Source organism: Rana temporaria, chromosome 10, assembly GCF_905171775.1.
Source record: "Rana temporaria chromosome 10, aRanTem1.1, whole genome shotgun sequence".
Taxonomy (NCBI): Eukaryota; Metazoa; Chordata; class Amphibia; order Anura; family Ranidae; genus Rana; species Rana temporaria.
In genome coordinates, this window is record NC_053498.1 from 34748428 (window position 1) to 34768894 (window position 20467).

The window sequence follows — 20467 nt, forward strand, 5'->3', positions numbered from 1 at the left end:
GGGCAGGTGCTATTCACTAGTGCACACTGATATCTGGTACACTGAATGCCACTCAATGCACACAGTGTATAGATATCAGTGTTATATAGGGAATAGCACTTGGAGCAATTTGCCATGCGATTTGACATGTCAAATCACATGGTGGCAATGGCACTACCTGAATCAGTGCGATGCCCCATTTGTGGCACCGCACCGATTCCCAAAAGTAGTTTCTGTACAACTTTTAGTGACTTCTGGGTGCAATTTCCATAGACATGTGTGCAGCGACCCCCACAGATGTCTCTGAAATCGCCCGCCAAACTTGCACTGACTATATATATATATATATATATATATATATATATATATATATAGGAAATGTATACACTGAGTGCTTTTCCCCAAGTCCCCTTTCACACTGGGAAGTTTTTCATGCGCTTTTGGGATAAAAATAGCGCCTGTAAAACGTCTCCCCTGTAGTTTAAATGTCAAAGCCCGAGTACTTTCACACTGAGGCGATGCGCTGGCAGGACGTTAAAAAATTTCCTGCAAGCAGCATCTTTGGAGTGGTGCCCATTGAAATGTAGCGGCACTTTGCGGGTTGTTTTATCACTTTTTCAGACACTAGCGGGGGTTAAAAGCTTCCCACTATCGGCCGAATTCCTCCACAAAAATTACGGTAAAGCGCCTTACATTGGTGATCGGTGAGAAGAATGTCCCTTACATTGGTGATCAGTGGGAAGAATGTTCCTTACATTGGTGATCAGTGAGAAGAATGCTCCTTACATTGGTGATCAGTGAGAAGAATGTCCCTTACATTGGTGATCAGTGAGAAGAATGTTCCTTACATTGGTGATCAGTGAGAAGAATGTTCCTTACATTGGTGATCAGTGAGAAGAATGTTCCTTACATTGGTGATCAGTGAGAAGAATGTTCCTTACATTGGTGATCAGTGAGAAGAATGCTCCTTACATTGGTGATCAGTGAGAAGATTGTCTCTTACATTGGTGATCAGTGAGAAGAATGTTCCTTACATTGGTGATCAGTGGGAAGAATGTTCCTTAGATTGGTGATCAGTGGGAAGAATGTTCCTTACATTGGTGATCAGTGAGAAGAATGCTCCTTACATTGGTGATCAGTGAGAAGAATGTTCCTTACATTGGTGATCAGTGAGAAGAATGTTCCTTACATTGGTGATCAGTGAGAAGAATGTTCCTTACATTGGTGATCAGTGGGAAGAATGTTCCTTACATTGGTGATCAGTGGGAAGAATGTTCCTTACATTGGTGATCAGTGGGAAGAATGTTCCTTACATTGGTGATCAGTGAGAAGAATGTTCCTTACATTGGTGATCAGTGAGAAGAATGTCCCTTACATTGGTGATCAGTGGGAAGAATGTCCCTTACATTGGTGATCAGTGAGAAGAATGTCCCTTACATTGGTGATCAGTGAGAAGAATGTCCCTTACATTGGTGATCAGTGGGAAGAATGTCCCTTACATTGGTGATCAGTGAGAAGAATGTCCCTTACATTGGTGATCAGTGGGAAGAATGAAGATTTTAATGCCAAGTTAAAGTGCATAGATTAGAATGTAAGACCTAATTTATTACTTCCCTTACAAGGTTGTCATCTTGTTAATCTTCCTCTTAAACCGCCTTGTTTGCACTTTACAAATCGTGAGTATATGACGCCATTCACACCTTGGCGTTTTGTCGCCTGTAGCGCGACGCGCACAAACGCCAGAGGGACCAAAATACATGTAAGGCTATGGGCATGGTTCACATCTGAACGCCGATGCGCCTAACGCGCATCGCATGTAGTCAATAAAAGTTCCGGACCCTTTTTTGTCGCGAATATCGCGCGATATGCGCGTATTTGAGCGTTTCCATTTCCCATAGAAAGTAATGGAAACGCTCGATTCAAGCGACTTGCGCGACAACGGGCGTTTGCTACGGGCGTTTCGTCAATAGAACTTGTCGCCCATGCAGAAAATTAAAAAAATCTACCAACATAGCAACAAGTGATGAAAAGATGATAGTTTTTCCTATTGGCTAAAAAAAAAACGTCAAAGTACAAAAACGTCGGACAACGCTGTATGCAAACGCGCATATTAGCATGAATACGCGCGACAAAACGCCGGAAAAAAACGCCGGAAAACGCCGCTATTGCCTACGCCTAGGTGTGAATGCAGCCTAAAAGAGTAAAAGTAGTGCACACAATACTTTGAATTTTGCATTTTATTTATTATATGGTTATTTACATTTTTGTTTTGCTGTTCAAAATTAATATAAGCTGTTGCTTGGGTACTGTGCCACATGAGTGTAGTAATGTGTTGTTCAATGGCATTAGTTCATTTTTTTTTTGGAGGGGGGGGGCCCCATACAACATTTTGCTATGGGGCCCTGTGATTTCTAGTTACGCCCCTGTCTGTACCCCTGCTGTCTTCTGGGAGACACACAGCTCCCAGAACACAGCGGGGACCACTGAAGACACGCAGTGCAACATGCGCATTAGGGAACCGGGAAGTGAAGCCGCAATGCTTCACCTCCTGATTCCCTTACCAAGTATGGCGGTGGCAGCCGTCGATCCACGAGTGGCAAATTGGCTTCGGCTGCCGACATTGCGGGCGCCCTGGACAGGTAAGTGTCCATATATTAACCACTTCCATACAGGACGCTTTCACCCCCTTCCTGCCCAGACCAATTTTTAGTTTTTAGCGCTGTCGCATTTTGAATGACAATTGCGCGGTCGTGCAAAATTGATGTCCTTTTTTTCCCACAAATAGAGCTTTCTTTTGGTGGTGTTTGATCACCTCTGTGGTTTTTATTTTTTGCGCTATAAACAAAAGAAGAGTGACCATTTTGAAAAAAACACTGTTTTACTTTTTGATTTAAAGAGTTCACCCGAATTTTTTTTTTTTAACATTAGATTGGGCCTAATTACGGGAAGCAGAATCGGGTGTTTTGATTAAAATCAATGCAGTACTTACCTTTTTTGAGATAGATGTTCTCCCGCCGCGTCCGGGTATGGTCTTCGGGACTGGGCGTTCCTATTTGATTGACAGACTTCCGACCGTCGCATACAGCGCGTCACAAGTTGCCGAATGTCGGTGCGGCTCTATACGGTGCCTGCGCACCGACGTTCGGCTACTTTCGGAAACTGGTGACGCGCTGTATGCGACGGTCGGAAGGCTGTCAATCAAACAGAAACGCCCAGTCCCGAAGACCATACCCGGAAGCGGCAGGAGAACATCGATCTCTAAAAAGGTAAGTACTGCATTGATTTTAATCAAAACACCCGATTCTGCTTCCCGTAATTAGGCCCAATCTCATTTTAAAAATAGATTTTTTGGGTGAACCTCCACTTTAAAAACATTTTTTTTCCTCAGTTTAGACCGATACGTATTCTTCTACATATTTTTGGCCAAAAACAAAAATCGCAATAAGCGTATTTTATCGGTTTGCGCAAAAGTTCTAGCATCTACAAAATAGAGAATAGAATTATGGCATTTTTATTTATTTATTTATTTATTTATTTTTTTACTAGTAATGGCGGCGATCTGCGTTTTTTAAATTTTTTTTTTATTGTGACCGTGACATTGCGGCGGACACATCGGACACTTTTGACACGTTTTTGGGACCATTTACATTTACACAGAGATTAGTGCTATAAAACTGCACTGAATACTGTGTAAATGTGACTGGAAGGGGTTAACACTAGGGGGCACTGAAGGGGTTAAATATGTTCCCTAAAGTGTGTTCTAACTGCAGGGGGAGGGGGACTCACAAGGGGAGGAGACCGATCTGTTTTCCTCTGTACTGGTTACACACATCAGTCTCTTCACTGCTGACAGGACAGGACATGGATCTGTGTGTTTACACACACAGATCCATGGTCCTGCCGTAATTACGGGAAATCGTGGGTGCCCGGCGGACATCGCGGGTGCCCACGCACGCGCCCCCTAGACGCCTGAGAAAGCTAGGACGTCATATGACGTCCAGTCTGAAAGACGGAGGGTTCCCGCCGACGTCATTTTACAATGACTCGGTAGGGAACAGGTTAAAAGTCAGTTGCTGCAGTATTTGTAGCTGCTGGCTTTAAATATATATATATTTTTTTTTGTGGGAACTCCGCTTTAAAGAGGAAGTAAACCCTGATGGGTTTTACTTCCTCTTTATTTCCCTGCAAAGGTAAAGCATAATATAGTAGCCCATTATGTGTCACTTACCTGAAACTGAAGCCTGCGATGTCACCGCTGTCCCCACTGGCAGCGAGCGTTCATCTTCACCCCTCTTCCTTCCGGGGCCGCAAACTCTGGCTCTGCGACTGTCTGGCACGATCTGCCCTTTCTAAAGTGCGCATGCGCCGTAGACATCAGCGCACGGCTTTATTGTAAATATCTCCTAAAGCATGGCGGTTTAGGAGATATTTCCAGCACCTACAGGTAAGCCTTAATATAGGGTGTACAGCCACTTTAATTCAATCGATTCTCCCATCCATAATTATTATTATACAGGATTTATATAGCGCCAACAGTTTGCGCAGCGCTTTACAACTTCATGGAAGACAGTACAATTACAATACAATACAGGAGGGATTGGAGGGCCCTGCTCGATATACCGTATTTATCGGGGTATTGCTCGCTCCGGCGTATAGCACGCACCCCTAATGTGGACCCGCATTCCTGTAAAAAAAACATTTTAGTACTAACAGTTTTGGTGTCTTGCGCGGCGGCCTCTTCGGGTCCATCTGCGGCTTCAGTGGTGTCCTCCTCGTCGGGTCAGGCATCTTTCTGCGATGTCCTCCCCGCTCGATCCCCGCTTCCCGCGCTGAGTTTGAACCACTGCACTGGCATAAACTGAGCGCAGTACACTCGGGTATAGTCGGGCAGGCTCAGCTCCTCTCGCGTTCACATCCTGTGCGTCCTGTACGTCCAGGACGTGACCGCGAGAGGAGCTGAGCCTGCCCGGCGCAGTGGTTCAAACTCGGCGCGGGAAGCGGGTATCGGCGTATATCGCGCACCCACGATTTTGCCCTGATTTTCAGGGCAAAAAAGTGAGCGGTATACGCCGATAAATACGGTAAACATTGTGGATGGACGAATCTCCCATGCTGGCTTTTATATTCAGGCAGCCCTCACAATAAAATATTCAATAATTTTACACCCAAATTTCTAAACCGACTTTTATTAAACCGGGTGGAGCTTGCTGGGCCAATTCAACAGGAATCAACTGAAATTCAAGTCCATTATAGCCAGTCTAAGAGGGATAGACTACAGATAAGCAATGGGACAAATTGCATTCCCTGACCAGAAGGGCTGCATTGTGATCCTAATGTGCCTGAGCCCACTTTCTCTTGCCTTTTTTTTCTCTTGCCTTTAGAAGGCACAAACACGTAAGAAGAAAACCTGTTGGGCTGCATTCACACGGGCATTTAGCCATGATGTGATACCCAGCGGCCAGACTCTGCTGATTCCTGCTTCTGGGTTTGCTAGCTGTGAGCACATAGCCGCAGTCTCCATGCAGTGACGGGCTCTGTGCTTGCATCTATCTGCTCACAGCTATCAAACCCAGAAGCAGCAATCAGTAGATTCCTGCCACTGGGAATTGCACCGTGGCCAACTGCACATGTGAATGCAGGCCAATAGTCTTGTGCTCGGTGGATAAGGTACCGTATATACTCAAGTATAAGCCATACAGGCATACCCCGCTTTAAGTACACTCACTTTACATACACTCGCGAGTAAGGACATACCCGTAAGTGCCTTACAAGTACTGTACAGACATTTTGCAGCCGCGGTAGAAGAAGCTGAAGCTCAAAGAGCATAGCCCGCCCTGTTCCAGTGTGCCCCTGACACCCCCACTACAGCCCCTGAGACCTCAACTACAGCTTCTGACACCCCCACTACAGCCCCTGATCCCCCACTACACCCTAGAAGTGAAAAAGGGTATTGTTTCACTTTAAGTACATTTTCATTTTACATACATGCTCTGGTCCCATTGTGTACTTAAAAGTGGGGTATGCCTGTATAAGACATTTTTTGTGCTGAAAATGCCCCCCCTCGGCTTATACTCTAGTCACCTTTCTTTATCGTACATCACGGGACACAGAGCGGCATATTCATTACTATATGGGTTATATGGAGTACCTTCAGGTGATGGACACTGGCAATCTCAAAAACAGGAAGTGCCCCTCCCTATATAACCCCCTCCCATAGGAGGAGTACCTCAGTTTTTACGCCAGTGTCTTAGGTGTTGGTCATGGTTTAGCTTGCCTCCACATCCTTGGGATTAAGGTGGGCTAACCGGTTCTGTCCAAAGGCCTCAGTGCTAAAGTGGTCAGCAACCGGACCCCAAACCATTGGGGTATAGCCCATAATGCTGTCTGTCACAGAGAGCTGGACCCTGGGCCCAGAACTTAGAAACCTTTGGGGGCCTAATGTTTCTGTTGCCAGGGTGCTATATGGGCCCAGGACAGTGGATCCTTCATAGGAACCCAGGGCCTGAAGGTCTAGACGCCCCACGGAGATGGGGGAAGATTGGACCTCTTGCTGTGCAAAGTCCTGCGGCATGGAGCAGGTAAGTGAAGGGGAAACTTGCGGAACTTGGTTCGCAGCAGGTTTTTTCTGGGGGAAGGTCACAGTGGGACATGCCTATGGTTTATGCGCTGCATCTGGCAAGGTGAGTCATATATCTTAGGATAGGATGACTCTGTATGTATATATTCCCCATAATCGTGACCTCCCTGGTAGTATTGCAACTGGTGCTAGAAAGCATTGAAAAAGGGCCTGTGTGTAAGTGACAATTCTCTCTAAGAGAAGCCCCTGGGAATCTATTGAGGTTTCTCATGTAAAGGGAGTGAATGCTCCTACCTGCAAGCCTGCTCAGAGAGGTCCAGGCGGTTGTGCAGAAATAGATGCCGCTCTGCGGATCCTGGCCTGGACGGCAGGATCAGCCTCTGACCTCCTCGTGCATGGCCCCCTCCCCCCCCCTGCCGGCGGGCGCGCGCGTCCCCGTGATATGGGCGCAATTTCGCGCCGTTTGCCAACAGGGGAAGGGCGGGCCTGTAGGTAAAAGGAAGGGGCGGCCCTTCCAAAGAGTTCCCAGCTCAGTGAAGTGTGGAACTGAGAGAGGAAGGACCAGAGCGGCAGCGTGGGGCGCCGAGGACACACAGTGGCCAAAGAAGAATATTACAGTCTTCAAAAGGACTGTCTTTTACCCTAGAGATAGGGTGTCTTTTTCAGCAGTTTTTTTTGGCAAATACTACTAAAGGGGGACAGAATGGTTTTTCTTTCTTTGGTTTAAAAAAAAAAAATAAAAAAAAAAGAAGAAACAAACCAAGTTAATAAGAAAGAAGGCATTTTTTCCCCCAGAAGGTTTTTGGGCAACAACTATTTATTTTCCCAAACACCGTTAAGTAGCGGGCGTACCTCAGTATTGTACCATGGCGTCTGGTTTAGAGGGTACAAGAGGTGGGGATTCCCCCAGAGGGTCTGAGGTCTCAGACAAAGGCATGCCGCTACTTTCCCCAGAGGGAGCCTTGGTGGGACCATCGAGATCTGGGGTTGGAGCTGGCACGGGTCAGTCCAACCCTAGGGTGGTCACGGACGAGGTACTGTCCACCTCTCTAAAGGAGATGGAAAAAAGAATGGAAAAAATGATAGCCAAGGCTATGCGGGGCAGAAAACGGAATAGATCTCCGTCGCCCGAAGGTGAACCCTCAGATGAGGAGGTCCCTTCCGCAGGAGAATTGGAAGACCTCTTGGACAAGGACCAAGTAGGTTCAGGGATCGAGGATCCGGGTACGGAGGAGTCTGGCGCAGCCTCCCAAGGGGAGAGCTGGTGGGTTCAAGTTTTAACAGACTTGGTCCATAGGACGTTCAACTTGCCAGTACCAGATCTCCAAGTATCAACGGTCTCAGCTTTGGGCTCACTAAGAGCGCCTCAAACCAATGCGGTTTTTCCGATCCATCCTCTACTAGAGGAAGTTATGTTCCAAGATTGGGCCAAGCCAGATAGAATCTTTGTACCGCCAAAAAGATTCTCTGCCTTTATATCCTATGGAAGAGAAATTTTCCAAGAGATGGGCAGCCCCGGCTGTAGACGCAGCCATCTCATGTGTTAACAAATCTTTAACATGCCCTGTAGAAAACATACAGGTGTTCAAAGATCCGGTTGATAAACGCTTGGAAACGCTACTTAAAACCTCCTTCACTACTGCGAGGGCAGTAGTGCAGCCAGCTGTGGCTGCAATTGGGGTTGCACAAGCATTATCGGATCAAGCTAAGCAGATGCTTAAACTTATTCCTGCCCAGCAGGCAGAAGAATTTTCGGACGTCCCTAGGGCCATACGCTTTACGGTAGATGCGATTAAGGATTCTATCCAGCAAGCGTCACGTTTATCGTTATCCCTTATCCATATGAGAAGACTTTTATGGTTAAAGAGCTGGGAGGCAGAGCCCCCATGCAAGAAGCTCTTGGTAGGGTTCCCCTTCCATGGAGGACGACTCTTCGGAGAAGACCTGGATAAATACATTCAGACCATTTCAAGCGGAAAAAGTACTCTGTTGCCCACCAAGAAAAAGTTTCGGGGGCCTGCGTTTAAACGACAGTACTCCCCTGGGCAGGGGCCTTCCAATACCAAACAGTATCGACGGCCTCCTGCAAGATCAAACTTTAACAAATCGCAGGGACAGGCTGCCGGAGGCAAGAAGCAGTGGTTTCGCAAGCCAGCAAAGCCAGCCCCCAAGCCGGCCTTATGAAGGGGCGCCCCCACCCACGAAGGTGGGGGGAAGACTGCGTCTCTTTGCAGAGGTTTGGGAGGCCAGCATTCCCGACAAATGGGTACGGTCTTCCGTGGCTACAGGCTACAAACTAGACTTCCTAAAGTTTCCTCCTCCTCATTTTCAGGAGTCAAGAGTACCAAACGATCCGAAGAAGGGAGCTGCATTAATAGCGGCATTGAATCATCTACTCTCTCAGGAGGTAATAGTAGAGGTACCAGTCCAAGAACAGGGGCTAGGTTTCTACTCCAACCTATTCATCATCCCAAAGCCCAACGGCGATGTCAGGCCAATTTTGGACTTAAAAATGGTGAACGCATACCTAAAGGTCCGCTCATTTCGGATGGAATCCGTGCAGTCAGCAGTTGCCGCACTTCAGAAGGACGATTTTATGGCATCCATAGACATAAAGGATGCTTACCTTCATGTTCCAGTTTTCCAGCCACAAAGATTTCTACGCTTCTCAGTGGCTCTACGTCATTTCCAATTCGTGGCGCTTCCCTTCGGGTTGGCTACGCCCCCCCGGGTGTTTACGAAGGTCCTAGCTCCAATCCTAGCCAATCTAAGGATCCAAGGGGTCACGATCCTAGCATACCTGGACGACCTCCTAGTCATAGATCATTCGTCTCCTGGCTTGGAACAAGCAGTGGCCCTCACAGTTCAGTACCTCGAGAGGTTCGGCTGGGTCCTAAATCGAGAAAAATCAGCATTCCAGCCCACAAGGCAGTTGGAATATCTCGGCATGAGATTAGACACAGAACAACAGAGGGTGTTTCTGCCTCTGATAAAAGTCAAAGCCATCAAGGAATTAATCCTACTGGTTCTAAGCAAGAAGGAACCAACTGTTCGCCTATGTATGAGGTTACTAGGCAAGATGGTGGCCACATTCGAGGCGGTACCGTACGCCCAGAGCCACACTCGCATCCTGCAGACAGCCATCCTGTCAGCATGGAGCAGGAGGCCACAGGCCTTAGATATCCCTTTGCCGCTCTCATCAAGAGTCCGACAAAGTCTGTGTTGGTGGTTAGACCCTCAGAATCTACTGAAGGGGAAGTCTTTCAGCCCAGTGGCTTGGAAGATAGTAACCACAGACGCCAGCCTGACAGGCTGGGGAGCAATTTTGGATGGTTGCACTCGCCAAGGCACCTGGGCAAAGCCAGAGAAGCAGTTGCCCATCAACATCTTGGAGCTCAGAGCTGCTCGACTAGCCCTCAGGGCTTGGACGTCCAAGTTGCAGGGGTTCCCGGTGAGAATTCAATCGGACAATGCCATGGCAGTGGCATACATAAATCACCAAGGGGGAACCAAGAGTCAAGCCGCTCGGAGAGAGGTGAGCTTGATTCTCCTATGGGCAGAAGCTCATGTGCCCTGCATATCGGCAATATTCATTCCAGGAGTGGACAACCTTCAGGCAGACTTTTTAAGTCGCCAGACTCTGTTGCCGGGGGAATGGTCTCTACATCCACAGGTCTTTCAGACACTCTGCCAGAGATGGGGAGTGCCGGACGTGGACGTCATGGCATCAAGACTCAACAAGAAGCTAGACAGGTTCATATCCCGCTCAAGGGATCCGATGGCCTGCGGAACCGATGCGCTGGTTTGCCCTTGGCATCAGTTCAAACTTCTTTATGCTTTTCCCCCGCTCCAGTTACTACCCCGCCTGCTGTGCAGGATCAGGGTGGAGCACATACCAGTCATCCTGGTAGCTCCATCATGGCCCAGAAGGGCATGGTATTCACTAATCCTAAAGATGGTAGTGGGAGACCCTTGGACTCTTCCTCTACGGCCAGACCTGCTATCGCAAGGTCCGATCCTCCACCCTGCCTTACGGCATCTAAATTTGACGGCCTGGAGGCTGAATCCCTGATTCTCAGGGGTAGAGGTCTGTCTCAGAAGGTAATCTCTACCCTAATCAGAGCCAGGAAACCGGTCTCTAGGGTGATTTATTACAGGGTCTGGAAGGCCTATGTAGGCTGGTGTGAGTCCAAGCTATGGCTTTCTCGTAAGTTTACCATCGATAGAGTATTGAGTTTTCTCCAGCTAGGAGTGGATAAAGGACTGGCATTAAGCACTATCAAGGGACAGATTTCAGCTTTGTCAGTGTGGTTTCAGCGGCCGCTGGCCACCCACTCGCTGGTTAAGACCTTCATGCAGGGGGTCTTACGTATTAATCCTCCAGTTAAATCCCCGCTTTGTCCGTGGGATTTAAATATTGTTCTGTCAAGTTTACAGAAACAACCTTTTGAGCCGTTGGCTGAAATTCCTTTGGTTTTACTAACAAGGAAGTTAGTATTTTTGGTCGCCATAGTTTCCGCCAGAAGAGTATCGGAACTGGCAGCCTTATCCTGTAAGGAACCATATATTATTTTGCATAAGGACAGGGTCGTTCTCCGCCCTCATCCTTCCTTCCTACCAAAGGTTATATCCAGTTTTCATCTAAACCAGGATTTGGTATTACCATCCTTCTTCCCTAAACCTACTTCCAGAAAGGAAGGGTTGCTGCATACCTTGGATATTGTCAGGGCCATGAAGGCCTATCTTAAAGCTACAGAAAAGATCAGGAAAACAGATGTGTTGTTCATTTTACCGGATGGGCCCAAGAAGGGGCAGGCAGCTGCAAAATCCACCATCTCGAGGTGGATTAAACAGTTAATCACTCAGGCCTACGGCTTGAAAGGGTTGCCTCCTCCAGTATCATTAAAGGCTCATTCTACTAGGGCCATGGGCGCCTCCTGGGCAGCACACCACCAGATCTCTATGGCTCAAGTTTGCAAGGCGGCAACCTGGTCTTCTGTCCACACGTTTACAAAATTCTACCAGTTGGACGTAAGAAGGAATACTGATACAGCCTTTGGGCAGGCAGTGCTGCAGGCTGCAGTTTGAGACCCTCGGATTCCGGGGGCTCCCTTTTGAGTTAAATTTAAAATTTAAAATTATTTTTTCTCAACTAAGTTGGATTTATTATGATTTGAGTATATCTCTAAATTAAATCCTTTTGTCTTAGGAAGATGTTCTCCCTCCCCTCATTGTAAGCATTGCTTTGGGACATCCCATATAGTAATGAATATGCCGCTCTGTGTCCCGTGATGTACGATAAAGAAAAAGAGATTTTTAATACAGCTTACCTGTAAAATCTTTTTCTTGGAGTACATCACGGGACACAGAGCTCCCACCCCTCTTTTGAGGACCATTTTGGGAGGCATACTGCTTGCTACAAAACTGAGGTACTCCTCCTATGGGAGGGGGTTATATAGGGAGGGGCACTTCCTGTTTTTGAGATTGCCAGTGTCCATCACCTGAAGGTACTCCATATAACCCATATAGTAATGAATATGCCGCTCTGTGTCCCGTGATGTACTCCAAGAAAAAGATTTTACAGGTAAGCTGTATTAAAAATCTCTTTTTTTGCGCCTGATCTCCCGGATTTTGGGGACCCGGTACTGGCCGGCCGTAGGTCCTCTGGACCCCAAACTTGGCACCAATGTGCAAAGTTTGTTGTCTGGGGGACCTACGGCCGGGGAGCACTGATTTTTCAAAGCCGGTCGCCCCTTCCATAGACTCCTATGTTAAACGGTCATTTTTCCGGTGACTTTGGGGACCTGGTACCGGCCGGTCGTAGGTCCCCTGCACTCAAATCTTGGCACACATGGAGCCCCGTTTCTCCTCCTACAAGTGTGCAAAGTTTGTTGTCTGGGGGACCGAAGGCTGAGGTGCACCGATTTTTCAAAGCCGGGCACCCCTTCCATAGACTCCCATGTTAAACGTCAGGTGAGGCATGGGCACAGTGAGGCATGGGCACAGTGAGGCATGGACATGGACACAGTGAGGCATGGACACAGTGAGGCACAGTGAGGCATAGTGAGGCATGCAGATGGACACCCTAGGCTTATACTCGAGTCAATACGTTTTCCCATTTTTTTTGTGGTAAAATTAGGTGCCTCGGCTTATATTCAGGTGGGCTTATACTCGAGTATATACGGTAAGTATATCTCCGCTTTATTCTCCCCTAAACGAGCTGTTAACCTGTGGTGTGCAGACACAGCCCCACTGCATGGAAAACATTTTTTTTTGCCTGGAGATGGTCTTTAACCACTTAAGGACCGCCTCCTGCACATTTACGTCGGCAGAATGGCACGGCTGGGCACATGCACGTATAGGTACGTCCTGTGCTAGTACCCAGCCGTGGGTCGAGGGCGCGCGCCCACGACCCGGTCCGAAGCTCCGGAACCACGGGACCCACGGACCCGATCGCCGCTGGAGTCCCTTGATCGGTCCCCGGAGCTGAAGAACGGGGAGAGCCGCTTGTAAACACAGCTTCTCCGTTCTTCACTGTGGCGGCGTCATCTATCGTGTGATCTCTTTTATAGGGATACACAATCGATGACGTCACACCTACAGCCACACCCCCCTACAGTTGTAAACACACATGAGGTCACACATAACCCCATCAGCGCCCCCTTGTGGTTAACTCCCAAACTGCAATTGTAATTTTCACAATAAACAATGCATTTTAAATGCATTTTTTGCTGTGAAAATGACAATGGTCTCAAAAATGTGTCAAAAGTGTCCGCCATAATGTTGCAGTCATGAAAAAAATCGCTGATCGCCGCCATTAGTAGTAAAAAACAAATTATTAATAAAAATGCAATAAAACTATCCCCTATTTTGTAAACGTTATACATTTTGCGCAAACCAACCGATAAACGCTTATTGCGATTTTTTTTTTACCAAAAATAGGTAGAAGAATACGTATCGGCTTAAACTGAGGAAAAAAATCTTTTTTTTTTAGATATTTTTGGGGGATATTTATTATAGCCAAAAGTAAAAAATATTGCATTTTTTTTCAAAATTGTTGCTCTATTTTTGTTTATAGCGCAAAAAATAAAGACCGCAGAGGTGATCAAATGCCACCAAAAGAAAGCTCTATTTGTGGGAAAAAAAGGACGCCAATTTTGTTTGGGAGCCACGTCGCACGACCGCGCAATTGTCTGTTAAAGCGACGCAGTGCCGAATCGCAAAACCTGGCCAGGTCCTTTAGCTGCCTAAAGGTCCGGGTCTTAAGTGGTTAAGGATCCAAGGAAAGTATGTAGGACCTATGGCCATGTTTTTTTGTTCTGTGATCTCTAATGAGGGATAATCAGTTGCCCCACAAGTGCAGATGTATTAATGATGGCTGATAAGCTGTCTACAGACGTCCTATGGAGAAATCATCTGCAGCATTTTTAGAGATGTTTTTGCTCTCATCATTTAATCTCCTGCAGTGGTAAGTAAGGTATAGAGACCTCCAGAGGGACAGCGGAGATCCCTTTCATCATAGCAGACTGCTCTGCAGGCCTCCGCCTTCTCCCCGCAGTTTTCTTCTTGTAGCTGCGTAATTGGCGACCACCGCGGCTTCTGTGGACTTGATTTAGATTTCAGGACTGCAAGCTTCTCTGAGCTGATTACCTAGATATCACAAGCAATGTGACAATGTAGTAGTGAAGGGAAGGCAGAGATAAAATTCCTCTTTGTACCAAAATAGGTTCTCGAAAAAAAAATCATAAAATGTATTTTAAGTAGTACCCCATTCTATCGTTATATAGAGGAGGATTCAGACTGTCAGATAAATATATAGCACTCTACGGCCCTAATCACCCTGGCATTGGATACACATGTTTGAGTTGTGGTTTTGCCGCTCCTCCAACGTCTAGTAAATTTAGCCTGCAATAGATAATATGGACAGTGGACAGAGATTCACAAAGCACTTGCGTCCTAAGTTACGGCGGCGTAGCGTAAATGTCCCGGCCTAAGCGTGCCTCATTCAAATTGTGAAGAGGTGGGCGTGTTTTATGCAAATTAATCGTGACCCGTGCGCATGCTCCAAATTACGCCGCAAAGACCTATTGGTTTCGACGTGAACGTAAATTACGCCCAGCCCCCATTCACGGACGACTTACGCAAACGACGTAAAAAATTCAAAATTCGACGCGGGACCGACGTCCATACTTAACATTGGCTAGGCCAGCTTTTTGTTGGACTAACTTTACGCCTGAAAACGCCTTACGTAAACGGCGTATCTTTACTGCGACAGGCAAGCGTACGTTTGTGAATAGGCGTATCTCGCTGATTTACCCATTCTAGGCGTAAATCAGCGTTCACGCCCCTAGCGGCCGGCCGAAATAGACAGCTAAGATACGACGGCGCAGGTCGTCGTATCTTAGCTAGATTTAAGTGTATCTTTTAAAAATACACTTAAATTTACGACGGCGCAGATTCAGTGTTAAGACTGCGTATCTACTGATACGCCGGCTTAACTTTTTCTGAATCTAGCTAATACAGTATATTCTTTTAACCCCAATAGTTCTGACAATGGTAATATGCACCTTAGCCAAATTTGTTGCGGTCTTAGTGCCAGGATTGGTACTGCTTTGCCATGTTAATAAATTATTTCTGCTTCTTTTTTCAGGTGGCATTTGAGAAACAAGGCGTGTTCTTACATACCAGTGCTAAAAGGCAGAATGATCAAGATTCTATGATCCCAGGCGTCATCCGCATTATTGAAAAGGTAAATATGCTTAGAAGTCAAATGATCCACAATCAAGACAGAAATAAGATGCAGCTCGTGTTCATTATTACACCATGATTTTATTTTTTCACATGCAACCAGTGTACAGTGAGGGAAAAAAGTATTTGATCCCCTGCTGATTTTGTATGTTTGCCCACTGGCAAAGAAATCATCAGTCTATAATTTTAATGGTAGGTTTATTTTGACAGTGAGAGACAGGATAACAACAAAAATATTCTGGAAAATGCATTTCAAAAAAGTTATATTGATTTGCATTTTATTGAGTGAAATAAGTATTAGATACTCTATCAATCAGCAAGATTTCTGGCTCCCAGGAGTCTTCTATACAGGTAACGAGCTGAGATTAGGAGTGCTCCTAATCTCAGCTTGTTACCTGTATAAAAGACAATCAATCAGATTCCAATCTTTTCACTGTGGCCAAGACCAAAGAGCTGTCCAAGCATGTTGGGCATACGATTATAGACCTACACAAGGCTGGAATGGGCTACAAGACCATCGCCAAGAAGTTCGGTGAGATGGTGATAACAGTTGGTGCGATTATTCACAAATGGAAGAAACACAAAATAACTGTCAATCCCCCTCGGTCTGGGGCTCCATGCAAGATCTCCCCTCATGGAGTTTCAATGATCATGAGAATGGTGAGGAATCCGCCCAGAACTACATGGGAGGATCTTGTCAATGATCTCAAGGCAGCTGGGACCATAGTCACCAAGAAAACAATTGGTAACACATTACGCCATGAAGGACTGAAATCTTATAGTGCCAGCAAGGTCCCCCTGCTCGAGAAAGCACAGTGAACATCTGAATGATTCAGAGGAGAACTGGGTGAAAGTGTTGTGGTCAGATGAGACCAAAATCAAGCTCTTTGGCATCAACTTAAAGCGGAGGTTCACCCAAAGAACAAGTATATAACATTACATTCTGTATACCGCAAACATGTACAGTATGCTGTTTTTTTTGGGGTGTACATACGGTATTATCGCTATTTTTCACCTGGCTTCCGGGTACTACCTCCTGCGGGAGTAGGCGTTCCTATGCAGTGGCGCAATGTCCTCTGGGACTCCCCCCCCCCCCCCCCCCCCCCCCGGCGGATAAGGCACGTCACGAATTTCCGTAACTAGCCGAACTGCGAGTCGGCTCTATATGGCGCCTGCGCAGTCAGCTCTACACGGCTCCTAGTCGGTGCGCAGGCGCCGTATAGAGCTGACTCGCAGTTCGGCTAGTTTCGGAAACTCGTGACGTGCCTTATCCGCCGGGGGGGGGGGGGGGAGTCCCAGAGGACATTGCGCCACTGCATAGGAACGCCTACTCCCGCAGGAGGTAGTACCCAGAAGCCAGGTGAAAAATAGCGATAATACCGTATGTACACCCCAAAAAAAACAAAAAAAAACAGCATACTGTACATGCTTGAGGTATACAGAATGTAATGTTTACTTGTTTTTTGGGTGAACCTCCGCTTTAACTTGCCGTGTTTGGAGGAGGAATGCTGCCCAATAACACGCATCCGTCAAACTTTGAGGTGGAAACCTTAAGCTTTGGGGGTTGTTTTTCGGCTAAGGGGACATGACAACTTCACTGCATCAAAGTGACGATGGACGGGGCCATTTACCATTAAATCTTTGAGGACCTTCTTCCCTCCAGCATGACAGGGACCCAAAACACACGGCCAAGGCAATAAAGAAGTAGCTCAAGAAGATGCACATTAAGGTCCTGGAGTGGCCTAGCCAGTCTCCAGACCTTAATCCCATAGAAAATATGTGGAGGGAGCTGAAGGTTTGAGTTGCCAAACGACAGCCTCCATTCACTGCATCTCCATTCACTGTTTCAGGTTTCAAATATTGGGCTGAAATGGACCAAAAAATGTACAGGACTCCTGTGCAGTTCACACCGGAGCCACTGCGATGTGTGAACCGGCTCCATAGAGAGCCGGTCACAATCTCTTGCTATGCGAATTGGATGCAGAGAAACTCGCATCCAATTCGCACTGGCGTGAACCCAGTCTAATGACTTGGAAATGCATCTGCAAACAGGGGGTGGGAAAAATTCCCTCCTGAGATGTGCGCAAACCTGGTGGCCAACTACAAGAAACGTCTGACCTCTTTGATTGCCAACAAGGATTTTGCCACCAAGTAAGTCATGTTTTGCGAATGGGTCAAATACTTATTTCACTCATTAAAATGCAAATCCATTTAGAACTTGTTTGAAATGCGTTTTTCTGGATATTTTTGCCGTTATTCCATCTCAAACTGTTAAAATAAACCGACCATTAAAATTATAGACTGATCATTACTTTGTCAATGGGCACAGGTACAAGATCAGCAGGGGATCAAATACTTTTTCCCCTCAGTGTATGTAGATGAATTTGACTTATGCCTCGCACACACGACCATTTTTCTCGGCAGGAAAAAAACGAAGTTTTTCCTGGCGTGATTTCTCTTCAGTCTGACTTGCATACACACGTTCATGCAAAAAAAATGTCTGACCAAAGCGTGGTGACGTACGACGGGACAATAAAGGGGAAGTTCCTTTCAAATGGCACCACCCTTTTGGGCTGCATACTTGGTTCTGAGCGTGCGTGTTTTTTTCCCCCTCGGAAAAGCATACACAACTGTTTTTCGCAACGAGAATAAGACTGACGTGAAACACGACGAGGAAAATTAGAGCTGGTTTGAATTTTTTTGCAGGCAGTTTTTTCGTCGAGAAAACTGCTAGGGTGCATACACACGACTGGTTTTCTCGACCAATATAAAAAAATGGCAGTTTTTTTGTTGTGAAAACCGGTCGTGTGTACGAGGCATTAGTATTTAGTTTTGTAATCTGTTGTACTGCAGAGCTTAGACTAGGGGAGGGAGAAGCAGCATGTGCAGCCAGTCCGCAGTGCTCGTGTGTTAACAAAGAACATGCTATTCTATGTAAAAGTGTTCTATGAATGCAAGACTGCCAAACAAGCTGCTGATAAGGCCTGTGCTTGTAATTGACTCTGGAAAATAAAATTGTACACTTCTGATTTGTTCACATTGCTGCCAGTCAAGTCCTGATGGAGGGGGCGATTGGACCCCTAAAACGCGTTGGATACTTTTTTTTTTTTGGATTGTTCCCCTAACTTTTAATGGAATAAAGTTGTATCTTTTTTTTTTTTTTTTTTTTTCAAAAAAGTTTATTGTTGTGCGAAAAGACAAATACAGTAAAACCTTGGATTGCGACCATAATTCGTTTCGGAAACATGCTCGTAATCAAAAGCACTTGTATATCAAAGCAAATTTCCCCATAAGAAATAATGGAAACTCGGATGATTCGTTCCACAACCATTTATTCATATATCCTTCAGTTAATAGTCCATATAAAAAGATTATAGCAATGTGTAACTACAAAATGTCCATCCACAAATGGCAGCCTTCACAAGGGGATTAGAAGCAAAATTCAGCAGGAACTACAGAGTATGAAAGAGCAGAGAGGCGCCTCTATGTGTAGCAATTTTTTACTAAATGTTTTACCTTCATTAAATGTAACTAGGGTTGTCCCGATAACGATACTAGTATCGGTATCGGGACCGATTTCGAGTATTTGCGGGAGTACTCGTACTCTCGCAAATACCCCCGATACCGAAATAGAATACGTACCCCCGTCGCATCCCCGCTGCCGCCGCCACTTGGTTAATACGGGCGGGGAACATTACAGCATTCATTTGAATAGCTGTAGTGTTTCCCGCCGCGCCGCGTATAGACACTCCCCCTTGCTCGGGTAAACTGTCCAATCCCGAGCAAGGGGGAGTGTCTATATGCTGCGCGGCGCGAAAGACTACAGCTATTCAAAGCTGTAATGTTCCCCGCCCGTATTAACCAAGCGGGGATGTGGCACGGCAGCGGGGATGCGGCAGCATGTAAGGTAAGGGGGACATGGCTGCATATATGGGGGGGACATGGCTGGATATGGGGGGGACATGGCTGGATATGGGTGGGGCATGGCTGGATATGGGGGGGGACATGGCTGCATATGGGGGGGGACATGGCTGCATATATGGGGGGGGACATGGCTGCATATGGGGGGACATGGCTGGATATGGGGAGGACATGGCTGCATATGGGGGGGACATGGCTGCAAATGGGGGGACGACATGGCTGCATATGGGGGGGGCATGGCTGCATATGGGGGGGACATGGCTGCATATGGGGGGGACATGGCTGGATATGGGGGGGGACATGGCTGCATATGGGGGGGGACATGGCTGCATATGGGGGGGACATGGCTGGATATGGGGGGGGACATGGCTGGATATGGGGGGGACATGGCTGCATATATGGGGGGGACATGGTTGCATATATGGGGGGAACATGGCTGCATTTGTGGGGGGACATGGCTGCATTTGGGGACACATTTAAAAAAAAGTATCGTTATTCGGTATCGGCGAGTACTTGAAAAAAAGTATCGGTACTTGTACTCGGTCCTAAAAAAGTGGTATCGGGACAACCCTAAATGTAACCATATTGCTACACTTAGAGGCCCCTCTCTTCTCTTTTACACTCGGTTGTGACATGACGCTACTCTTATATTAAGACATTGCTTGTATATCAAGTCAAAATCTATCTAAAATATTTGCTTGTCTTCCAAAACGCTCTCAAACCAAGTTGCTCTTAAACCAAGGTTTTACTGTAACAGGATTATTAGTCGTGGTCGCAGCTGTTTAAGTCATGAAGTACAGCAAGGTTTAACAGAACCAAAAGTAATATTAAAATAAAGTATAAAGACCTCTTGTTGCTCGTGGCATATCTAAAGAAGGCCAGTGTAACGGTCAGGGGTTAACGCCGTTACAATATTTCATTCCACCAACCCACGACAGCTTCCGACACTCCACAATCCAGCAGACAGGACCCTTAAGAATTCCCCAGACAAACGAGACACAGCTCTGTTCTCTGGTTTAAACGGATAGACACTTTAATGGTAAACTTAGGCTCTTTTTATACAGTTGAAAGCATGCTGCAGTAATCAAAGGGACAATGACACACTCCACCCACAACATCACACAATGGGTGCTAACGAGTCCCCCTCAATCCACATCTTAGACAGACTTTCTGGCACCGAATCTACATGAGTTAATTACTATAGCTGACAAGGCAGACGTCATTAATCCGGCTCTTTTCACC

The 20467-nt window shown here is 46.6% G+C and overlaps 1 protein-coding gene across 2 annotated transcripts in view; it reads left to right on the forward strand.

Moving 5' to 3' along the window:
- The window catches only part of TBC1D17 (TBC1 domain family member 17), a 125023-nt gene that overhangs the window by 14541 nt on the left and 90015 nt on the right, over positions 1–20467 (forward strand). For both annotated transcript variants that reach the window (XM_040327529.1, XM_040327530.1), the window contains exon 2: positions 15207–15305. In XM_040327529.1, the coding sequence (XP_040183463.1) occupies positions 15207–15305 (99 nt within the window). The remainder of the gene's footprint in view (positions 1–15206; positions 15306–20467) is intronic.